Here is a 19,075-nt window from a genome sequence, read left to right as displayed (position 1 = left end):
TAGTGATGTATGTATGTAAATTATTTTATTGTTTAAAAAACGATCTAATCACGTGTTGTCACTCACCGCTTTCGGGTGTCAGGCGATTTTTCGCTAGTCGATACAGAGGTAGCCCTTTGTAAGAAGCCCTTTTTCGATGTTTTCTCGGGAGTATGCCAAGAGCCTTTCCTTTTTCCGCTAGTTGAACTGCTGTTAGCCTGCTCGAGGCTTCTCTCGAGATTCGCGATATTCTGCTCGATGTCGATCAGCATTTGTTGCTCGTCTTCCATTATTTCTGAGACCGCGTACGAACTGCAACTTCCGTCTGGGGGATTGTATCGAATTTCGAAGCACACCACCGCCTGCACACACAAAGAGCAGCACATTAAAGGGACCGATCGATAAGTTAAGATAATCAGTGTGTTTAACGGAAATAAGAAATATCGTGCGCGGACTTTGTTCTATGTGCCGCGCATAAGCTCGACGTAATGACGACAGCTGGAGTAATGCTACGACATAAATTAGAGTAACCTGGTGGAAAATGCACACGGTCGTCTAAAAATGTCTAGCAATTTTCGATATTACTGGCACCATTTGAAAAACGTAACCTAACACGCAAAAAATAAATTTGTCCGTAGTGATTCACGAGATAGAAAATACTGCATGTAGAACAAAGATACATATCCAACATTTTTCTACTCGTACAAAAATAATATTTATAAAACAAACAAAAGAAAAATTTAGCTGCGTACATTTTATTGTATTACTTTTCTACGAGTTTGTAAAGACAAAGCTTCAAAATTTATTACACGTGTCAGAAATGTGGAATATTGAAAATTTCATTGGTTAGCAAATGTTTCTTGCTATAATAAAAATATATTATTTTATTCTACTCAATTACAGTCAAGTCCATAGTAGAATAACTTCGAAACGATTTAGGAAAATATAATCTTCATTTAAATTACTTAAGTCCTGCCACAAAGATCAAAGGATTGCCTGCAAACTTTGTCCTTACATTTCAATGCATTTTGTATGTTAATAGCTGAAGTCGACATGATACAATTCAAAGATCACAGAAGAAGTTAATGTATTTTACTTGACTTGTGTTAAAAGAAAATTTTTAACATTCACACTCTTTTTAACTTTGTTACTAATACGCAGTTAGTAATAATTTATTCATTCAGAATTTAAAACGATATTTTTGTCTGCACAACCTTCTGTTTTGAATAATTATGCAACAAACGCTGTGACTTGTTAAATGTTATCTAAAGATGAGCTTGAAAAACAACTAATATAAAATTTTACATTTTTCAACAATGTGGAAAATGCAATTTTACAAAAATTCTCACAAAAATTCAGTTGAAAATAATAATTATCAGCGATACTTCATGTTATGATAATTTTCTTATTTTTTAAGTATTTCTTAATTAATTACAAAATGCAGAGAAAGACAGAAAGAGTAGACAGAATTTGCAAGAGTCGCAAATCAGTTCAGTTTACATCAAACTTTTTAACAAATATATCATACGTTATCTAATAAATATACATTGTCCAATAAAATTACAATTATTATTCATATTTATTGATCCTTTAAAAAAAAATGTAGCTGTAGAGAGAAGAATGCATGTGCAAGTGCATGCATATCCGGATGTACTACTACTCTCGAGTGCATCCGTCTTTTTAAAATGTTATATGTCAGTCGTGTATTTTTTATGCGCGAATGTTCCCCGAAACTAAAAACGTTTAATCCAGTTATCGTGGAGAAAAAAGTGTAAGATGCAAACTTAAATTGCCATCTTGAATAGATTAGGTTTGCTATTATTTTAACAAAGCATACGTGGGCCTTTAAAACATTTTTTAATTTTTTAGCATTTGTTTCTCAGCATTTAAATTGTAAATGTCTAGTACCTTAATTCTTCCTTTTTACACAAGAATATAATCGAGTCATATTCTTAAATCACTTAACAATGATGTGAACTTTGTTATTTCAAGCAAAATTTGGGCATTGCCAGTAATTAGTTAACAATTAAGTTGAATAATTTGATACAACTGGATACAGGAAACTTCCTTTATTAACACAACGTTTCGGCCATGGGTTTTGACCCTTTCCAAGTGCATTCTATAGCTTCTAGTCAGCGTATGGTACGTGGTCAAATGCCATTAGGCCCGCTGGAGTTAGGAGTGTCGCTACAGAGACATTATATTTCACTAGAAACGCGTGATTACTGTATGGGCGCAGAAATGAGACTGAGAAACTGAAGGTATTTGTGCGATTGCAAATGTGCTGCACAATAAGTTATACAGCATATACAAAAATATACATATGAACACATTTATATTTAGCGTAACTATTTTTTATCGTTAATTAGCTAATAATTTTCAAGTACAGGCCCTTTTTTATATTAAGGAATTAATTAGTGAATTCTATGTCACTGAAAGAAGTACAGCATTTACCTAAAATTAATTGCATAAAGGCTATCTTAGATAATAAAACTGGCCAAAACGATTTAAAATTGAGACACATGCTAAAATTTTGCTAGATTAATGTACATAATTATTATCAACAATTGTTTAAAAATATCGAAAAGACAAGAAAGAATAGACGTTTAAAAACCTCGAGAAAAATAACATTCTGCAGATGATGGCAAACGTGTGATATTCGATGTGATACTCGCGCAACGATTATTGCGCATGCATATGTATAGCGTATATCGCGGCGATTACATATTCAGCTGTCCTCTTCAATATCGGTACGTACCGGAAGCGGTTTGTTATTGAGGTCGACTAGCGAATCCGAGACCAGAATCCTTCCCTCGCGCACCACCGTCTGCAACACCAGCCCATATCTTGCCGCAACTTTTTCGTTTCTGAGGACCCCGCGGGATACAACTGCTAGCTGCAGTACTTCAGCTTCGTCCACTGGTCTTCCTAGATTCCACGTGAAACTCTGAAAATGGAAGATGAATTATTCAGCACGCACGTTTTGTCACATCTTTTTCAATAAAACAACCAATAGATGAAAAAGTGTGAAATTGGCAGAAGTTGGAGTTGCAAACATTTGTTCTATAAAATGAAATTTCTCACATTCGAAATCAATAATGAGTGAGAAAACTTTGGATCTTTTTCTTTTTTCCTTTTCACAACATGTTTTCTATTGATCAAATAACTTTTTTTAAAGCTTTATAGTAAAGTATCAAGATTAAAGGCGAAAAGTGTAGTAGCAAGGTTAAAGGTAAAAAGAATTGTGATATATTTTAATGTCACCTTAAAAAAGTATTTGTTAACATTTATCGATTAATGAATAAAGAGAAAAACGCTGCATCTGTATCATAGCTTAAAAACAACAAAAAGTTTAATTTGTGAATGACTACATATTTTAATTTTAAAGAAATAAATTGCTTTATATTTTTTAAAAATTGTATCAGTTTTAGTATGACCCTTTAACAAGAGAAATGGAGCAAAGTTCAACTATGCTTTGAATGAATCTTTACTTTCGGAAAAATATTTGGTATTTTTGCAAAATTGAGATATCAATCTCTTTTAGTTGATCTACTTTTTGTAAAATGTAAACAGGTTTTTCAAGCTGGTGTATCAAAGAAAAATATTGCTCTTTCTCTCGCAAATTAATTATACGTTACCATAAGCGAGGCGGTTCGAATCACTATCGCGAGTTTGCACGCATTCGGTTCGCACGCACATAAAGAAGAAACGCGTGAAAAATAACGTGGCACGCGAGATGTGAATATACATATAAATAAAAATGAAAGATCGATAAATCGCAAGCACAAACGCCTTTGAGAAAGCCACTTAAGAAAGAGCCGATATTGAGAAGCTTCTAGCCGAAGACCTGCGAGATAAAAGACGATTTATTATTGATGCTCGAGAAACGCGAGACGCTCTTTTCCTCCTCGTGATTTTTAATAAAGCTACGTACATCGCCGTGCAGTCGTTCCAATTTCAATTTTGCCTTCTCTCTTGTGAAGAAACAGATAAATTAAACAGAATCGATAGGGCTTAAAAATAGTTGGTGAAGATCGAGTTATGAAGTGTTATTTACGAAATCAGAGCAATATATTTCAATGCAATCTTATGAAATCAGAGAATACTTTATCGCTGATAAATTCCTGCTTCTATGATGATAGCTTTCATTTTTTCTGAAACGGAAAAATCAGAGTTTAATGAAAATTCGTGTATGTACTCCATGTTCTTTGTGCTCAACGTTCGCAAATTTAGTTACACACGGTGACAATAGAACAAAATGCAAAAATGTCGAACTATTTCATGGGTTATGAATTTAATTTCACAAAATCAAATTTTTCTCATATCCGTATTTCATAGAAAGTCATTCGCGCATTTTGCGCATTTGTAATATTATACCTGCAAAATAATTGATAAACTTGAGAAAGCTCGTTAAAAACCTTTTTTTATGAACATTTTTTATTTTTAAAATTGGGGATTGGAATTATTTAAAGTTATTTTTATCGGTTTTCATGAACTTATTTTAATTTTATAACGAACAAACAAAAACAAAAAGTGTATGGATTTTTTTCTTTCGTGGGGATAATGAAAAAGTATTAAAGATACTCTCTACCTGCTTCTAACTTCCATCATTAACTACTATTTAATTTTCTACGCTGCTTCCATTAGACAAGAACATCTTTAAAAACTTTAAAAACCAATTCGAGAAATCGATATCAAGTAATCCATTTCAGAGGCTTGAGTCTCTTACACAATTTATTTCAATTTGCACATCTTTTATGAAAATCTTTGCAAATGTTGTGAAAACAGATCGAGATGTTTAATTATGCTGAAAGCATTATAAAATCGCGACTCTCAAATTTCTATACTTAACACTTCAACCGTTTATGCAAATTTTATACGTTCATTAGTTACATCGTGCTGTCCAGGCTATCCAGGATATTTCGAAGCGTTTATTTCCTTCATAGATCCTGTTTACGAGAAGCGATACATCGTCGACGGACAGAACTGTCAGACAGCTCGCTGTCAGACGGGCTTCTCCAAAGCGGAAGCGTCGTAATGAATTGGTTCACGTCGACGTCATCGAATTCTCGATACTTATTAAGCAGCTTCGGCATGCAATCGCCGAACGCGGTCAACTAGGTCTGCACTATTTTGTATGTTCAGAATTTGCAATATCCCACGCGTCCGTTGTAAATATCAAAGTCTACCCTTTTCACAATAATCTCGCATTTCGAGTGTACATACATACATCTCGAGGACATATATCGAAATTTTCATTTGACAAGAAGGCAGGAGACAAAGCTGCTTTGCCATTGTGCACCCGCAGACTATTGACGAGCTATAAGTACGTAAATGGTAAAACAACAACCCACACCTGCTGCCTCGTAAAATAAACGATTAAATTTACGTCGCGAAAAGCAACATTTAAATCGCACGGACTGTCATCGGTGGACGCGCGATTACGTTTTCCAGTGCGCGCTGGATATGTTTGTGCAATACTGCGAGGCCGATCGTTCTTTATCGCAAATACGTTCGCGATACGAGAATACACGACGATTGCACATAACGTTTTCAGATCGCAAAAATATTTACCGTATTTTTCCTCATTGCCATGTGAATTTTGCTATTTTGTTACGATGTTGCTACACATATTCGTTTTGACTGTGGCATAAAAATTGAATGAAAATAGTATGCCACAACACACAATAGCAATCGGCCACGCCAGTTACGTGCATACAATATCGCAGCCGCATCTTGCATCCTAGAAAAGACGACAATCAACGTGCTGCGTGCTCTCGCATATTCATCTCGCGAGTATGATAATAAATCTAGCGACCTTTACATACACGATGAAAATCTTACAGGTTATCATTGTGCAAATTATGCTGTAAAGCTAATTTACGATGCAGATTAGAAAACTTCCTAGGTAAGTTTTGATGAGACTCTCTCTTTGGGACCCTGTTTAATTTACAGAAATACAGCCACAAGCCTGAATCAAAGGTGCCGAGTAAACTTTATCGCATTACTGGATAATTAACAGAAATGGTAATTACTAGCGGACCGCTGTAAAAAAACTCATTAATTTATTTTTCACAAATCTTTTCGAGCTTGTCCGAATTTATTGCTTGGTCACGTCATGAGAGATTCCACACTCGACTTGTGCCATTATCTTCGTTTATTTATTCAATAATGGTTAGGTGTAAAGTGGATTATAGATTATATTTTGTCATGTAATCCCGTCATTAATAAATATAAACAACAATATTTATCGGACGGACAACAATGTTAATTAAATAATTATTTTTTGAATTAAAAGTAATATTTGGAACAAACCCTTTCTTATTGTGGTTTTTGGTTGCTTCCCTGAACGTTTAAATCGTTTAGGAGCGGTGCTTAATGATTTAATGTGTTTGTAACATAGGGGGTGTGACGGAATCATTATTTTCCAGACGACACGCATATTTACTGCCCCGACATTCGTAATTACGGTCATAACAGAGGACATCGACACTCCGATAATTCAATACCTCGGCCAGTAGTGTTTCATCGAAAAGACATTATCGATACGTGTCATCGCATGTTAATGGAAATTATTTGATGGAAGAGATATGCGTTTAATTAGAAATCTAATGAAAATATTCGTGATATTTTCGGCAAGCTGCAAGTATGCTAGTAATTAAATTAATATCCCCGTGTGTTTAAGATATTCCTAAAATTATTAAAATATTCAAAAACAAAACTCTTTTAGAACAAATCATGATAAATTGAACACTGCTTGTCTTTTAAAAATAAATTTTAGATTTTATTATTTAAATTTATAATTAAAAAATTTGTTATTAATCAAAACTGTTCTTTTTATAATATATTTTACTTTATGATTATTAATAACATTTAAAATTGGTTTTATTCATTCCATCGAAATTTGTGTATATATTTTCTTAAAGATCTATTAATTGTAATTCAATATATAAAGCGAGTTTGCTTTCGCGAGAAACGACTAAAATAAAAAAAAAACGCAACAAGGATTTTCCAACAAGATTGGATCAAGTTTGTAGATACAAAAGTTTGCGAAAAACTCAAGGTAATCCTCATATATTAAACGCGTTCTCGTTTGCGCCGCCTACGTAAATTTGATCTTGCATACAGAAACGTATTCACGAGATTTTGCAAAACTTATCATAGATCTAATGTTTGTGTCGTATAAAAGTACAAGTATTCTACGTATATAAAAGGACGAAGACACTTTACCTGCTCCACGTCAATAACATCCCCACTATCCTCGAGTGCCGTCGAATAATGCGATACTTCTGCAACAGATAAAATATATCTTATATGTATAATTTACGTATTTTAACATTCTGTGAATATTTTTTATTGTTATGCGTATGAGCTTTTAGAATATAAATTTCAAAGAATTTAAAGGACTCAGAGCCGTGACAGGGTGGCAGTGTCTAAATATTTTATTCTAAGTTTATTACGAAAAAATATCACCTCGGCCAGGGTTTGAACCTGGACCTCCCTCTCGCTAGGCGGGAGTCTCAACCAATTCGACCGGTTCAAACCCTGGCCGAGGTGATATCTTTTCGCAATAAACTTAGAATAGAATACTTAGACACTGCCATCCTGTCACGGCTCTGAGTCCTTTAAATTCTTTGAAATTTGTGTTTAACACATACGAGCCATACTAATTTATTATTTTATAATATAAGTTATGTGGGCATCACACGCACACATATTAGAAGCTCTAGATGTAACAATATAAAACGACCTACAATAGATAAAACTAAATATATTTATATGTTTATGTATATGTATATTTCTCTTATGCATATAATATAGATGTGCTCGTAATTTAATTTTATTTATTTCGATTTTCCTATATCTTTTCTTTAACTATTTAGTTTCAACTATATTACGTCTTACATTAGTTCTACATAATGGTTATTCCATATATCAGTTTCCATTTTAAATTCGAAAGCTCTTCACAAGTTCACCAGTTAACAACGGCACTCTGGGGCAAATTAAAATTACATTTTGCGGCTTTACGTCAGAAGCGCAGCTGCTGGTATTCATAAAGCGCAAAAGAGAACATATCAAGCTTAGCATCATGGGATAGAGATACCTTTGGGGCAGCTAGAACACAAAGTGCCTTTATTCTTGAACAACAGTAAATACCTTACTGCTATTTTGCTACTGTAGAATTCTCAGAATGCTAGGTACGGATGCAACACAATTAACTCGCGTTACGATACAACTGTTAGGGATAATCACATAAAAATAATTTGGGTAAAAGTGCCATAGCAACACATATTACAAAAGATGCTAGCAATAAAACATTGTTATTTTGCATAAAACGATTCTATATTGCAACTAAAGAAATGCCGTACATTCCTTTTTTGCTTGTTGATCACTTTTTCATCTTTAGCGAAAATCTGTGCGATTTTCTACATGCTTTTAATAGATACGTGAAAAGTGGGCCAGCTTTGAGTGACGCGTTCTATTTGTAATCGCAATTTAACCGCTAGATAAGCGACAAGTGTCTGTGTTAAAATGATAAAAATGATTAGGTTTGTTGGCGGAATAATACAGTAGATATTATAGATAAATCAGATGCATCGTAGCTATCTTACTTTCGATTTCCGCAAAATAAGTGGCTCTACGTATTAAAATGGAAGAACACCATTTTATTTATCGCAGCTTATTTATCTCGAATGAAAACTCCACGATTATCTTCAATCTGATTATCTTTATCGAAAACAAAAAGTTAGTTGCTAGCATCATGTTTTACTTGCGATAGAAGTTTAACCAACATGATAAATTGTTATCGGTTTACCAGTGAAAAGCCCGGAGATAGAAAGTTTCGCGCAGTAGATAAGGCGCTTTATGGTCAGCCACGGCGTATATGCAATCGAAGACGCGATTGTACGTTCATTAACGCGTAATGGAATCACGCGAATACATGTGGCAGACCTCTCTTTTTCACTATTTTTGTCTGCAGAACTGTTTTTTTTTCATTGGAAATGGAACAGAGCGGTGATTTTTTTAAGTACATCAAAAATTCATAACGTTACCTAAAATGTACATGAAAATATCATATGTTTCTATAAATAAACATTTTTGAAGCATTTAGGTCAAATTAAAATTATAAAAATTTGATTTAATAATAAAACTAAATAGAACAGGAAAAAATCATCCAATATCGAGATTAATAGAGAAGTAAGGTTTGAAAATTAAAAAATTGTAAATTTACTAAGGTTCTTTTTTAATTATACTAATAATTTTCTCTTAATTTCATACTATACGTTTTCTTTCTTATTTCTATATTATATGTTTCATAGAATAATAAATTGATTGAAGCTACATACCTATTATTAACGCGATAATTAAGATACACATAATCAGGGTTGGGAACGTTACTATTACCTTAAAAAAGTAACGCGTTACCGTTACCGTTACTTTTTGTAAAAAGTAACGCATTACCATTACCGTTACTTAGAAAGTAACGATTCGTTACTTTTTCGTTACTTTTTAAAATGCTAAAGTAAGACGTTAGATTATAAAATTACATTATTATTATTTAATACTCAATATTAAAACTTAAAACTTAAACTTCTATATAGCAAGTCATCGATCGTATAGAATCGAGACATCGATAAATGCTTACAGTGCATTCTCATGTGACATTGACTTCCAGCGCTCTATATCGGAATATTTTTGTCCAATCAAGAATAATGCGCACGACCAGCGCGCGATCTATTCAACAGATATAAAAGATAATAGGGAACTATAGGGAACTAAAGTAACGATAAAAGTAGCGGCTGAATTCGTTACCGTTACCGTTGACAGATATAAAAAAGTAACGATCGTTACCGAAAAAAAGTAAAGAAAACGGTAGCGGTGTTAAAAGTAACGCGTTACTTCCCAACACTGCACATTATATATATATATATGTATGTATGTATGTATATATGTGTGTGAACATTGTTATAGATTGTCATTTAATATTGGCAAAAAGTCACTTTGCCCTTCTCTCTCCATTTTTTTTTATTTTATATTTTTGTCTCGACATCTCGTCAAATATCTAATTTTACCGTAAATAAAAATGTAATAATTTATATGGTTACAATATTTAACGTTAATAAGTAAAATTATATAAAATATTGCATTACAAGTCAAATTACATTAAATAAAACCGAAAATATGAAATAAATCTCGCTAAAAGGTAAAGGAAAGTCCTTTATTATGAGATAGAATTGTAATGTGAGATAGTAGGTTTTCAACATCCAAATTCAATCGCAAATCTTTTTTCATAACGATTACATGATCTAACAATCACTTTTCCACTGAATAGATTTCACTTCAAGGGCAATAAATTCATAGTGGAACCAGCAGATGATGTCTATTATTATAATTTAGCAGAAAAATCCGTTATCTCATATTAGAAGCCTATCTCATAATCGAGGACTTTCTCTATATTAAAAAAGTTACTAATAACTGTAAAATATTATAATGTGAGAACATAGTTGCTATTAATTCATAAATAAGCACGAAAACAAGATCGTCTAATCTTCTTGATCTTGCGTCGTAGACATAATAAATTATCCTACGTTGTATACCTAACGCGTGCATATTTGTGATGATTTGAACGCAATGTTTGTGTTGCAATTATTCATTCCCTGTCAGCCACGTGTGCAACCCATATGCGATTTTATGCAAAACAAATTGTAAATGGCTATGCCACATCTAAGTAATCAAGATGCAAGACGCCACTTTTGTGCGTGCAAACAGTACAGGTGATCAAATGCAAATTATGTAGAAATTGCTGAACAACTCTCACAAGAAAGGCGCGCTGTTCGTGGATGCATGAATATTGCGCCCCGTTTGCATAACGAATGCAGCTATCGATTTGTTCTCGAGAATATTTGTAAAGTGCTTGGTAGTGGACACTTTAAACGCGCGAACGATCGATGACCGTTCTGAAAATAACGTTATAACGATTGATATAAATTTATAAAGAATCTTAACACGTAAAACGCTGCTCATACATCTGCACTGTCACGATGGATTGTTCTTTAATAATCGGCGTCAGTTACAACGAACAATGCACGCAGAAGGTAAGTACCTATCATTATTCGCCATTTGTTGTTTCAACGATACGACGGGAATGCAAATTATCTTCATTTATAATAATTAACTTATTATTATTAATTAATTTCAACGCATAGTTGCAAAAGCGCGATAATTTCATCGTATTTATTGTACCGCGGAATGATTAGTGGTAAATTAATTAGTTTTCCGTTTACATGTAATCCGTATTTTCTCGTGTATTACATACGAAATATTAATGAGACGGCAGGAGGGTTACAGAGCAGCTATTTACGGAAGCGTAACATGAAAAAATACGAAAAAACATGAATAAATGGACGGCTGATATTTGAGAGAAACTATTATTTCCGCAGTCGGCTTAGTCAACGTCAAAGCGGAATCATTCGTTTATCAAATCTACCCACTTCTGTTTGGTCCAGTTTAATATTCGTCTCTCTCTGCTGTAACATGTACATACTATATAATTCGATACAGAGTCTATATATTCCTCCACCCCCGTGAACACGTCGATTTCACGGTATCAAAAGGTTCTGCCAAAGAAAATGCGTATATACAATGCGTGTGTACGAACGAATGTTAATTACTAATCCTAATATGCGCCGAAATATACAATATTAAATATTTTTATTTTTTATGAAATAACTATCTCTTTTAGCTGTCAATAATTCACAGAAAATGTTATTATATTACAATAGGAATATTGAAATATCGAATGATTATCTTTTCACATCTTTATTTCCGTGTGATAAGAAGTCGTTGCTCCACAATGGGTAATCACGAAAAAAATAAAAGTAATTCTGTAGCATCTGTTAAATCCAACTATGCTGTTTTAGAAACCATGTTATTTAGTCCAAGTTACATTTAAAAAATGCGCACTTCTATCGTAATGTATTTACTTTGCTTTGAGAGGTCATACGCGAACATACTTTGACATTTTATTTTAAATTCGCAGACGAAATGTTCGTCTATAATTAAATAACTGAACGGAGACATTCCGTTTCATCTGTTCCATTAGTTAAATATCTCATCGTCTAAGTTCTAGAAACGTAAAATCAATTATTGCAAAAATGCGAGGACGTTCGTTTGCCTTTGCACTTTTATAGAGGGATTCAGATTTCCGATCTTGAATCTTTTTAAACCTCACGTATCTCATTAAACTCCGCACTGTCCGCGCATTTAACAGCGGATTAATCGTAATTTACAACGCGATCAGCGTCGTAATCCCAACGATCGGTGCTCTCGATGATGTCAATAATTGTAACAACCGTTAATAATCCCACAGAAGCCAGACAGGTATTACCGTGTTACAAGAAACCCCCATCGTATTACAGCGGCTTACACGAAACTCGAACAGTAATCTCGTATCGCACGCAACGCCTCTAATTCCTCGTTACGCATAATTGCGCGTGTGTATAATGGATGCTGGACACTCACTTTTTTACTACTGACGCGTACCGTATCCAGAGAACGTCTGCCTTCGACATAGCGCTCAAACTGGGGCAAGTATGATTAAATAAAACGTTACTCTCCCTATAGAACTTAGGCTCTGGGGCATGCGTCTACTCGCCGCTTGTGTTTGGATTTTCTCTAGCCGTATAATACATGCAGTCCCGTACGGCAACAAAACAAAGTAAAATCGAATCAAAAGTGAAGATGTAAAGAAAACTGTCTTGAGAATACCAAGATTGTAGAATGTAGACAATCTGAGGAAGCGCTCGCTAAAATATAGCTTCGTGGGATTCTCAACTGACGTAGATATTCGACAAGCATTTCTAAAAACACGTTAATTATCCAAACGTTTCATATTAATTAAATTTTCGCGCAGTTCCCTTAATTACGTCAGAATCATTATCATGTAGAGGCAGTATTATTGTGCTACTGATATTGTTGTGCACGACAAAGAGAGTAGGTATGGTATTAAAAACAAATTTTTTTTACTTAATGGAATATTCGCGACAGTTGTTAGAACTTCACTCTAGAAGCAGTTGTAGAAATGTTAGAAACTACTATAATAGAGTGTAACAATTATTCATGTTGTTATTCTCAATCAATTATCTCCTTTTGCTCACAAATTGCGTATATTGTAAATTACGAAATGTTTCTCTTCTAGCAATATGACATTTAAAACAATACTCAATCAATGCACAAAGGGCGCACACCTTGCGATACTAAAAATGTTAAATTTACCATTTTGTCTTCCGCAATGTAAAAAAGGCTCTTTAAAGTACAATATTTGAAAGTGCTTTTTAAAAGTTACAGAGAGCAAAATATATTTGTTGTAGCTGCGTCGTTGTCGACGTCCCAATTATCGAAAAATTTCGATTACCGCACATTCGCTGATTATCGGAAAGTCATCAGCGCGTAGCAGCGTGCGACTACAACCGGTTAACTCGAAAATTAGGGAGATTAACCTAAAGCGTTATTCGGAGGTTACATGGTTCTCTTGTAACAAGGACGCAAATCTGCGACCCAATCAATCGCTCGAATATGATGCGCTAACCGTCGACAAAGGATGTATACACACGTAGATATGCATCCAAGCGCGTGACAAGCGCGTGCATTAATCTGTGGAATCTGCATAGTAATAAACAAACAATATTGAAAATACTCAGATAATAGAGATACAATGGCACCTAATGCATTGAGTATGAGGTTATATCAAACATGAATTACACTGTAAAAAAATTACATGTAAAATTACAATTATTATAGTGGGTAATAATTGGGACCATTTATTAAAGGTGTATATTTACTTACGTCAGTAAATTTACACCTTGTAGGTAAAATTATTACCTTCTATAATAAGTAAATTGCTTGCTTTTAATTGTGTAAATTTTACAGTTTTTGTAATGTTTCATCATGTATAAACAAATATTTACACAACAAAAAGTAAAAAAACATTTTCGTAAAATTACATAACTGTATATATTTCCGTTATTAATAGTGTAATCGCTTATTATGTATGTAATTTTACATAGGTACTTTTTGTACAGTGTAGAAAAGAACAATTTTGTACACTTTATCTCTAATAACTTTTCTTTTTCCTTCAAAAAAAGAAAAATATAGCGAAAAATTAATACGCATATAGATACAATGGCGAATAAAAGAAATAAATAAAAATAAACATATGTTAAGATTAAGAAAGAAGATGGATCGGTAATAAAATACGTAATTATTAATTTTGATGCTTAAATAGAATCAACAAGTTCTTCGTTGCTTTATCTAGAAAGGAACAATTTACCGAACACAACTTTGCAGATGGCACATCGCTCTTTTTAATTTTGCGATTTATTTACGATCATCTTGTGCACGCAAAAAATCGACTCGAACAGATCATTTTCATGAAAAACTCTATTCCGTGCGAACAGCGATTTAACAAATTTATTATAACGTTATCGTTACCTCGAAAGTCTATCTTCGCGACTTTCTCGCCCTTGCACTTAAGGCCCTGAATGTTCTTTAGGATAACGACCAGCGACATTCTTACTCCCCTACTGTGCCAAGATTACGGGGATCACTGAATAGAGGTCAGAGACCTAATCCTCGACGATCGCACGAACGCTCATTGTGTCACCCACGATATCGGTTGCTCCATTCATCGATACCGTTTTCGCGCCATTCGTGGCTCGCCGACGCCGCTCCAGTTTCAGGTCGAGTCTTGAGAGAGTCAACGAGACACGGGAAAATGTATACAGCGGCAAGGGAATCCCTTTTCGTTGCTGCGTACGTTATCGAACCAGGTGTGACGCCCAGCCAGGCGGGGTCAAGGTGAAGGAGGAGCAGTCCTGAATCGCGAGTCCTGAGACACAGTCGAGTTTCAGTCACTCCTTGGCGGAAGTGCGCGACCCCGATCGCGCGAACGTGCCTCCTGGAGGCTGGCCCGTCGACTGCTCTCCGTCCTCCGAGAATTCGCGCCTTAAACAATCCCCGTGAGTTTGCACCGGGGGAATAATTGGCGCACGCGCCCTCGGCGGTGGTGGCCGTCGAAACCGGCTTTCATCGTCACCACCACCCGCTGGAACTGGCGTTCACCATTACGTGTACGCCGAGCGTCGTTAATGGGTGACGTATATCTTTCGCACTTGTCGCGTTGAATCGCCGCCGAGTTAATTGAGCGACAGGTGCATTCCCAACGTGGCGCGAAAACGAAAAACGAGACGACGAGCACGTAGAACCGAGACATAGCTGCCTGAAAATTACGTAAAGAATGTATTCTCTGGCATTTAGAGACAAAGATATCCGAACAATGCGTTCAAAAATTTCAAAGTGTCTAAAATTAAAAAAGACAGTCTAAAAGCACGTTTCAAAAATTCCAAATATTTTTTTGACGCCTTTCCGTGACGACAGAAAATTACGTGTTAAAACGTTAAGTCATATGTGCGCGTGCATATATGATACATGCACATAAAAATGTATAAATTTTACCGTCATACATCATATTTTTCATTTATTGAGAGGGACCGCTGAATGTTAAAATTTCAGGTCAAAGATGCCTAATAAAGGTGTCTCATATATCATACATCACTTTTTTATATTAAGAGGGAATTGGGGTCCCTAGGACCTTTACCATATCCGCCCTACAAATGTAAACATTAAAGTAAATATGTAACTTTATGACACCCGTAAAGAATAGGAGAAAATATGCAAGAAGATATAAAAAAAGGAAAATATCTTATTAAATATTAAAAGGCGCTCTAGAATATTTACAGCTATTTTATATATCTTTCTTATTCTTCATAATTATATCTAGGCTCGACTGACAAATATCTTCTGTTTGAAACATTGTCTTATATTAAATAGTTGCAAAAGATTAAATTATGACATACGCGACATTTATGATGTAACGCAAAAACATCTACATGCAGAAATTTGTATGCCGTATTTAATATAATTCACTAAATATTTCATTATCGCAACATTTGCCTAAAAATGGTGTAAGTAAATTTAGAGATTTATGATATTATGTTTTTTGAATACGATAAACTACAAGCGTGAAAGATCAACCGGGTTATTGTGGAGTTTAGCGTAAAGAGTACGGATCGTAAAAGGTCTGTAAGTGAAGAGGTGTCTGGTAAACGGTGTAAACTGATACAGTATAAAAAAGAGTAGGTGATATAAAACAGCGTAAATATCACGGGATTGTATTACAATGCAATAAAAAGATCTTAGCGTTTTAATATATTTAAGAAGCAAAATTAATTTAAGAAACAATTTAAAACGAATTAACATAACTATTTCTTTTTTCATTCCAGAAAACTTCAGTTTTAATGTCTAATAATAAAAAAGACTAATTTATCTCTTTTCAACAGAATCTAAATAAAATATGTCGTGTAACTCACTTTGGACATTTCCAGAAATATATACATTAAAATTACAAAATCTAAGTGCATTCAGTTTTAATTTCATGATATTTTTTTACATTTGCACCTTTATCGAATTTTCTTTATAGTTATTCTAGATATCGGATTCCTTGATTAAAAAACTGGAGAAATCTTAAATAGATGTACATAAATCTAAAAAACAAACGGACGTCTGTTAAAATTTAAACTGATGATGATCTCGCGACAATTTTTTGATCTGCAATCACTGTGATTGCGAAACGTTAAAATTATTCACCTTGTTACAAGCTGTCTACAGCAAAATCACATCGAAATTTTCAATACAAATCAGATGGAAATTCCATTATACAACAGCATCGAATGTAACATATTGATCTATCAGCATTTTTCTTTGGTTTCTGCATTCGATTTTCCATATTTTTTTCGCAACTATAAATTATATTCAACTTTTCATAAACACACATTGTTTTCAGTTTCTCTAACATTTTAACTCTCTCAAACCATTAATTTTCTGGACTCTTGGGCATTCAAATTTTCATACGCTCCGAGCGTTGCTGGACTCTGAAATATTCAATCTCTGATAATCTCGGTTTTTCAACGCTAAAAGGCTCTCCATTTTTCACCTTTGAATTTGTATTTGACAATATTCGGTCTCTTAGATGCTTCTTAAACAACATAATTGCTTAAAGACTAAAAAAGCGTCTTGACCTTTCAAACATACAAATCGTCAAAATTTTCGAATAATAAAGCGGTTTCTAAGCTATCATTAAAAAATTCTCAAATTCTGGAAACTCGCTTTTTTGACCTCTTCATACTCTTTTCGCGCAAAATAAACGTTATCTCTGACAATAGCTATACACTTCGCACGGACCCTTAATTACGAGATCATAACTCTAGTTGAAATAACTCTGTCACATTTATCACAGATGTCCAATTACGCTTTTCTGTTCGTGTCTACTACGTGCGTGTATGTCTACTGCTACATGAACGCTCCTACGCTTCATTTAAGAGACTTCGTGCGCGGGATGTAAGCTGATGTTGGCTCGTATAAATCTGTTAGTCAGAATCGCGTCCGTGATATCGTGAGAGTAAAACTACTCTCTCAGATAGCAAGGTGACGTTGTTTGTCGTTATTTTAACGTCAAAATGTCGTCAAATAATGTCAGCTTGCTACCTGGGGTGGCATTTCCTTCGGTGATAGTTGCGTGATAGTTGCGTGAGATAGTTTAACAAATGGGAAATAAAAGTTCATAGATAATAAGTACTTTCTCATGACTCACGGCCACCGCGCCTGCACAATTCCAAACGTTATTTTAATTGTGCTAAGGTCACGACAAAACAAGATTGGGGCAGAAGAGGGACAGATCTCGTACTGCACGTCGACCGACGGCTAGTGGGCTGTTTTTCGAAAGGTACGCACAGGGGTGGATCAATAACGGAATGGGGGTTAACAGGTGATCTCTCAGCGCCATCGCTCCATTTTATGTGGAACTAGCAACTGTTGCTTTACCCGCCCCTTCTTGCTCCGCAACTGGACTTAAATCCTCCTTGGATTACATTTCCATTGCAACTCGATTTGATTAGTTTTAGTCAAGATTAATGTCCAATGACACGGATGAGTTAGGACACGTTCTCTCGTATAGATTACGGTCGGTTAAATGTAAAAAATTTGAGGTGCAATAATGTTTTAATAATGGAATATTCAAACAATATATCGGTTTGAAACAACTTTTTAATATTATATATTTAAAGCTTTAAATAATAATAATACTTTTAAGCAACATTTTCAATTACGATAATAAAAGTAATAACGATAAATCTATCAAGAAGAAAGAACACCTATGTATATGTATAGTGAAAAAAACACCGGCATCTTTATTAATAGGTTTATCAAGTTATTGAAATTGCTTAACAGATTATCCTTCTCGTTTCGCGGTTTTGCAAAATTTATTGAAAAAGTGCAAATCTTTTCTCTCCCCTGTAACTTCTTCTTAAAATACAAATTCGTCACATGTGCTCATAAATAAATTTCACTTAATATAGCGATAATAGATACGAGTACCATTAGTTATTACGTTATCGATGTAAGTAGCTTTGTACAACTCTGTTGTATAACTACGTTTTGCCAATAAATATTTAAAAAATAAATATTATAAATAAATATTAAAATTATATATTAATATTGTATATTAATATTATAAATAAATATTGAATAAATATATATTGGCATCACTGTGTCTATATGGTTGCGTATTACTAATATTATAGTAATAATTACTATAAAAATTATATTCCTGGCTATAATTATGTTGCTGTGCAATTATAGCTTCAAATACTACGTATTTTTCTATCAGCGGAGAAAAGCCATTGGTTCTTTCAAGCGGATAAGAAATGACACTCACCCCAAGGTTGCTCCGCCGGGGCCCGACGCCTCTGCTGGGCCTCCGCCTCCTCTCAGGACGTTTAGGTTATCTTCCTCCTCCCGTTGCACAAAACACTCGCGGGATAACTGTTCAATACTTGGCGATCGGGAGCGATTTACCGACAGAGTCGGATACCGTTTTTGCGTTTGTAAATTATTATTTGCATTTATGTAGAAACTAATACCAGACCCAAGTGTAGAATGCATAGTTGAACATTTTCATATAAAAAACATTGAGGTTTGAAGT

At 34.3% G+C, this 19,075-nt stretch overlaps 1 protein-coding gene across 3 annotated transcripts in view; it reads right to left on the bottom strand.

The window, feature by feature from the left end:
* Window positions 1-14,963, bottom strand: part of LOC105560462 (otoferlin) — a 41,595-nt gene extending 26,632 nt beyond the window's left edge. For 2 of the 3 annotated variants that reach the window (XM_012009604.1, XM_012009605.1), the window contains exons 1-4: window positions 14,470-14,963; window positions 7,210-7,268; window positions 2,738-2,926; window positions 67-341 (exon numbers count right to left, since the gene is read on the bottom strand). In XM_012009604.1, the coding sequence (XP_011864994.1) occupies window positions 67-341; window positions 2,738-2,926; window positions 7,210-7,268; window positions 14,470-14,548 (602 nt within the window). In that variant the 5' untranslated portion in view covers window positions 14,549-14,963. Of the gene's footprint in view, window positions 1-66; window positions 342-2,737; window positions 2,927-5,553; window positions 6,731-7,209; window positions 7,269-14,469 lie in introns of those variants that run through there. The other variant, XM_012009607.1, reaches the window with a different exon arrangement.
* Between the last annotated feature and the right edge of the window lie 4,112 nt (window positions 14,964-19,075).

The sequence above is a fragment of the Vollenhovia emeryi genome, unplaced genomic scaffold (genome assembly GCF_000949405.1).
Source record: "Vollenhovia emeryi isolate VEMERY1.0 unplaced genomic scaffold, V.emery_V1.0 DF939229.1, whole genome shotgun sequence".
Taxonomy (NCBI): domain Eukaryota; kingdom Metazoa; phylum Arthropoda; class Insecta; order Hymenoptera; family Formicidae; genus Vollenhovia; species Vollenhovia emeryi.
Note: the sequence above shows the minus strand (reverse complement) of the source record. Positions and strands in the feature narration are given on the sequence as shown.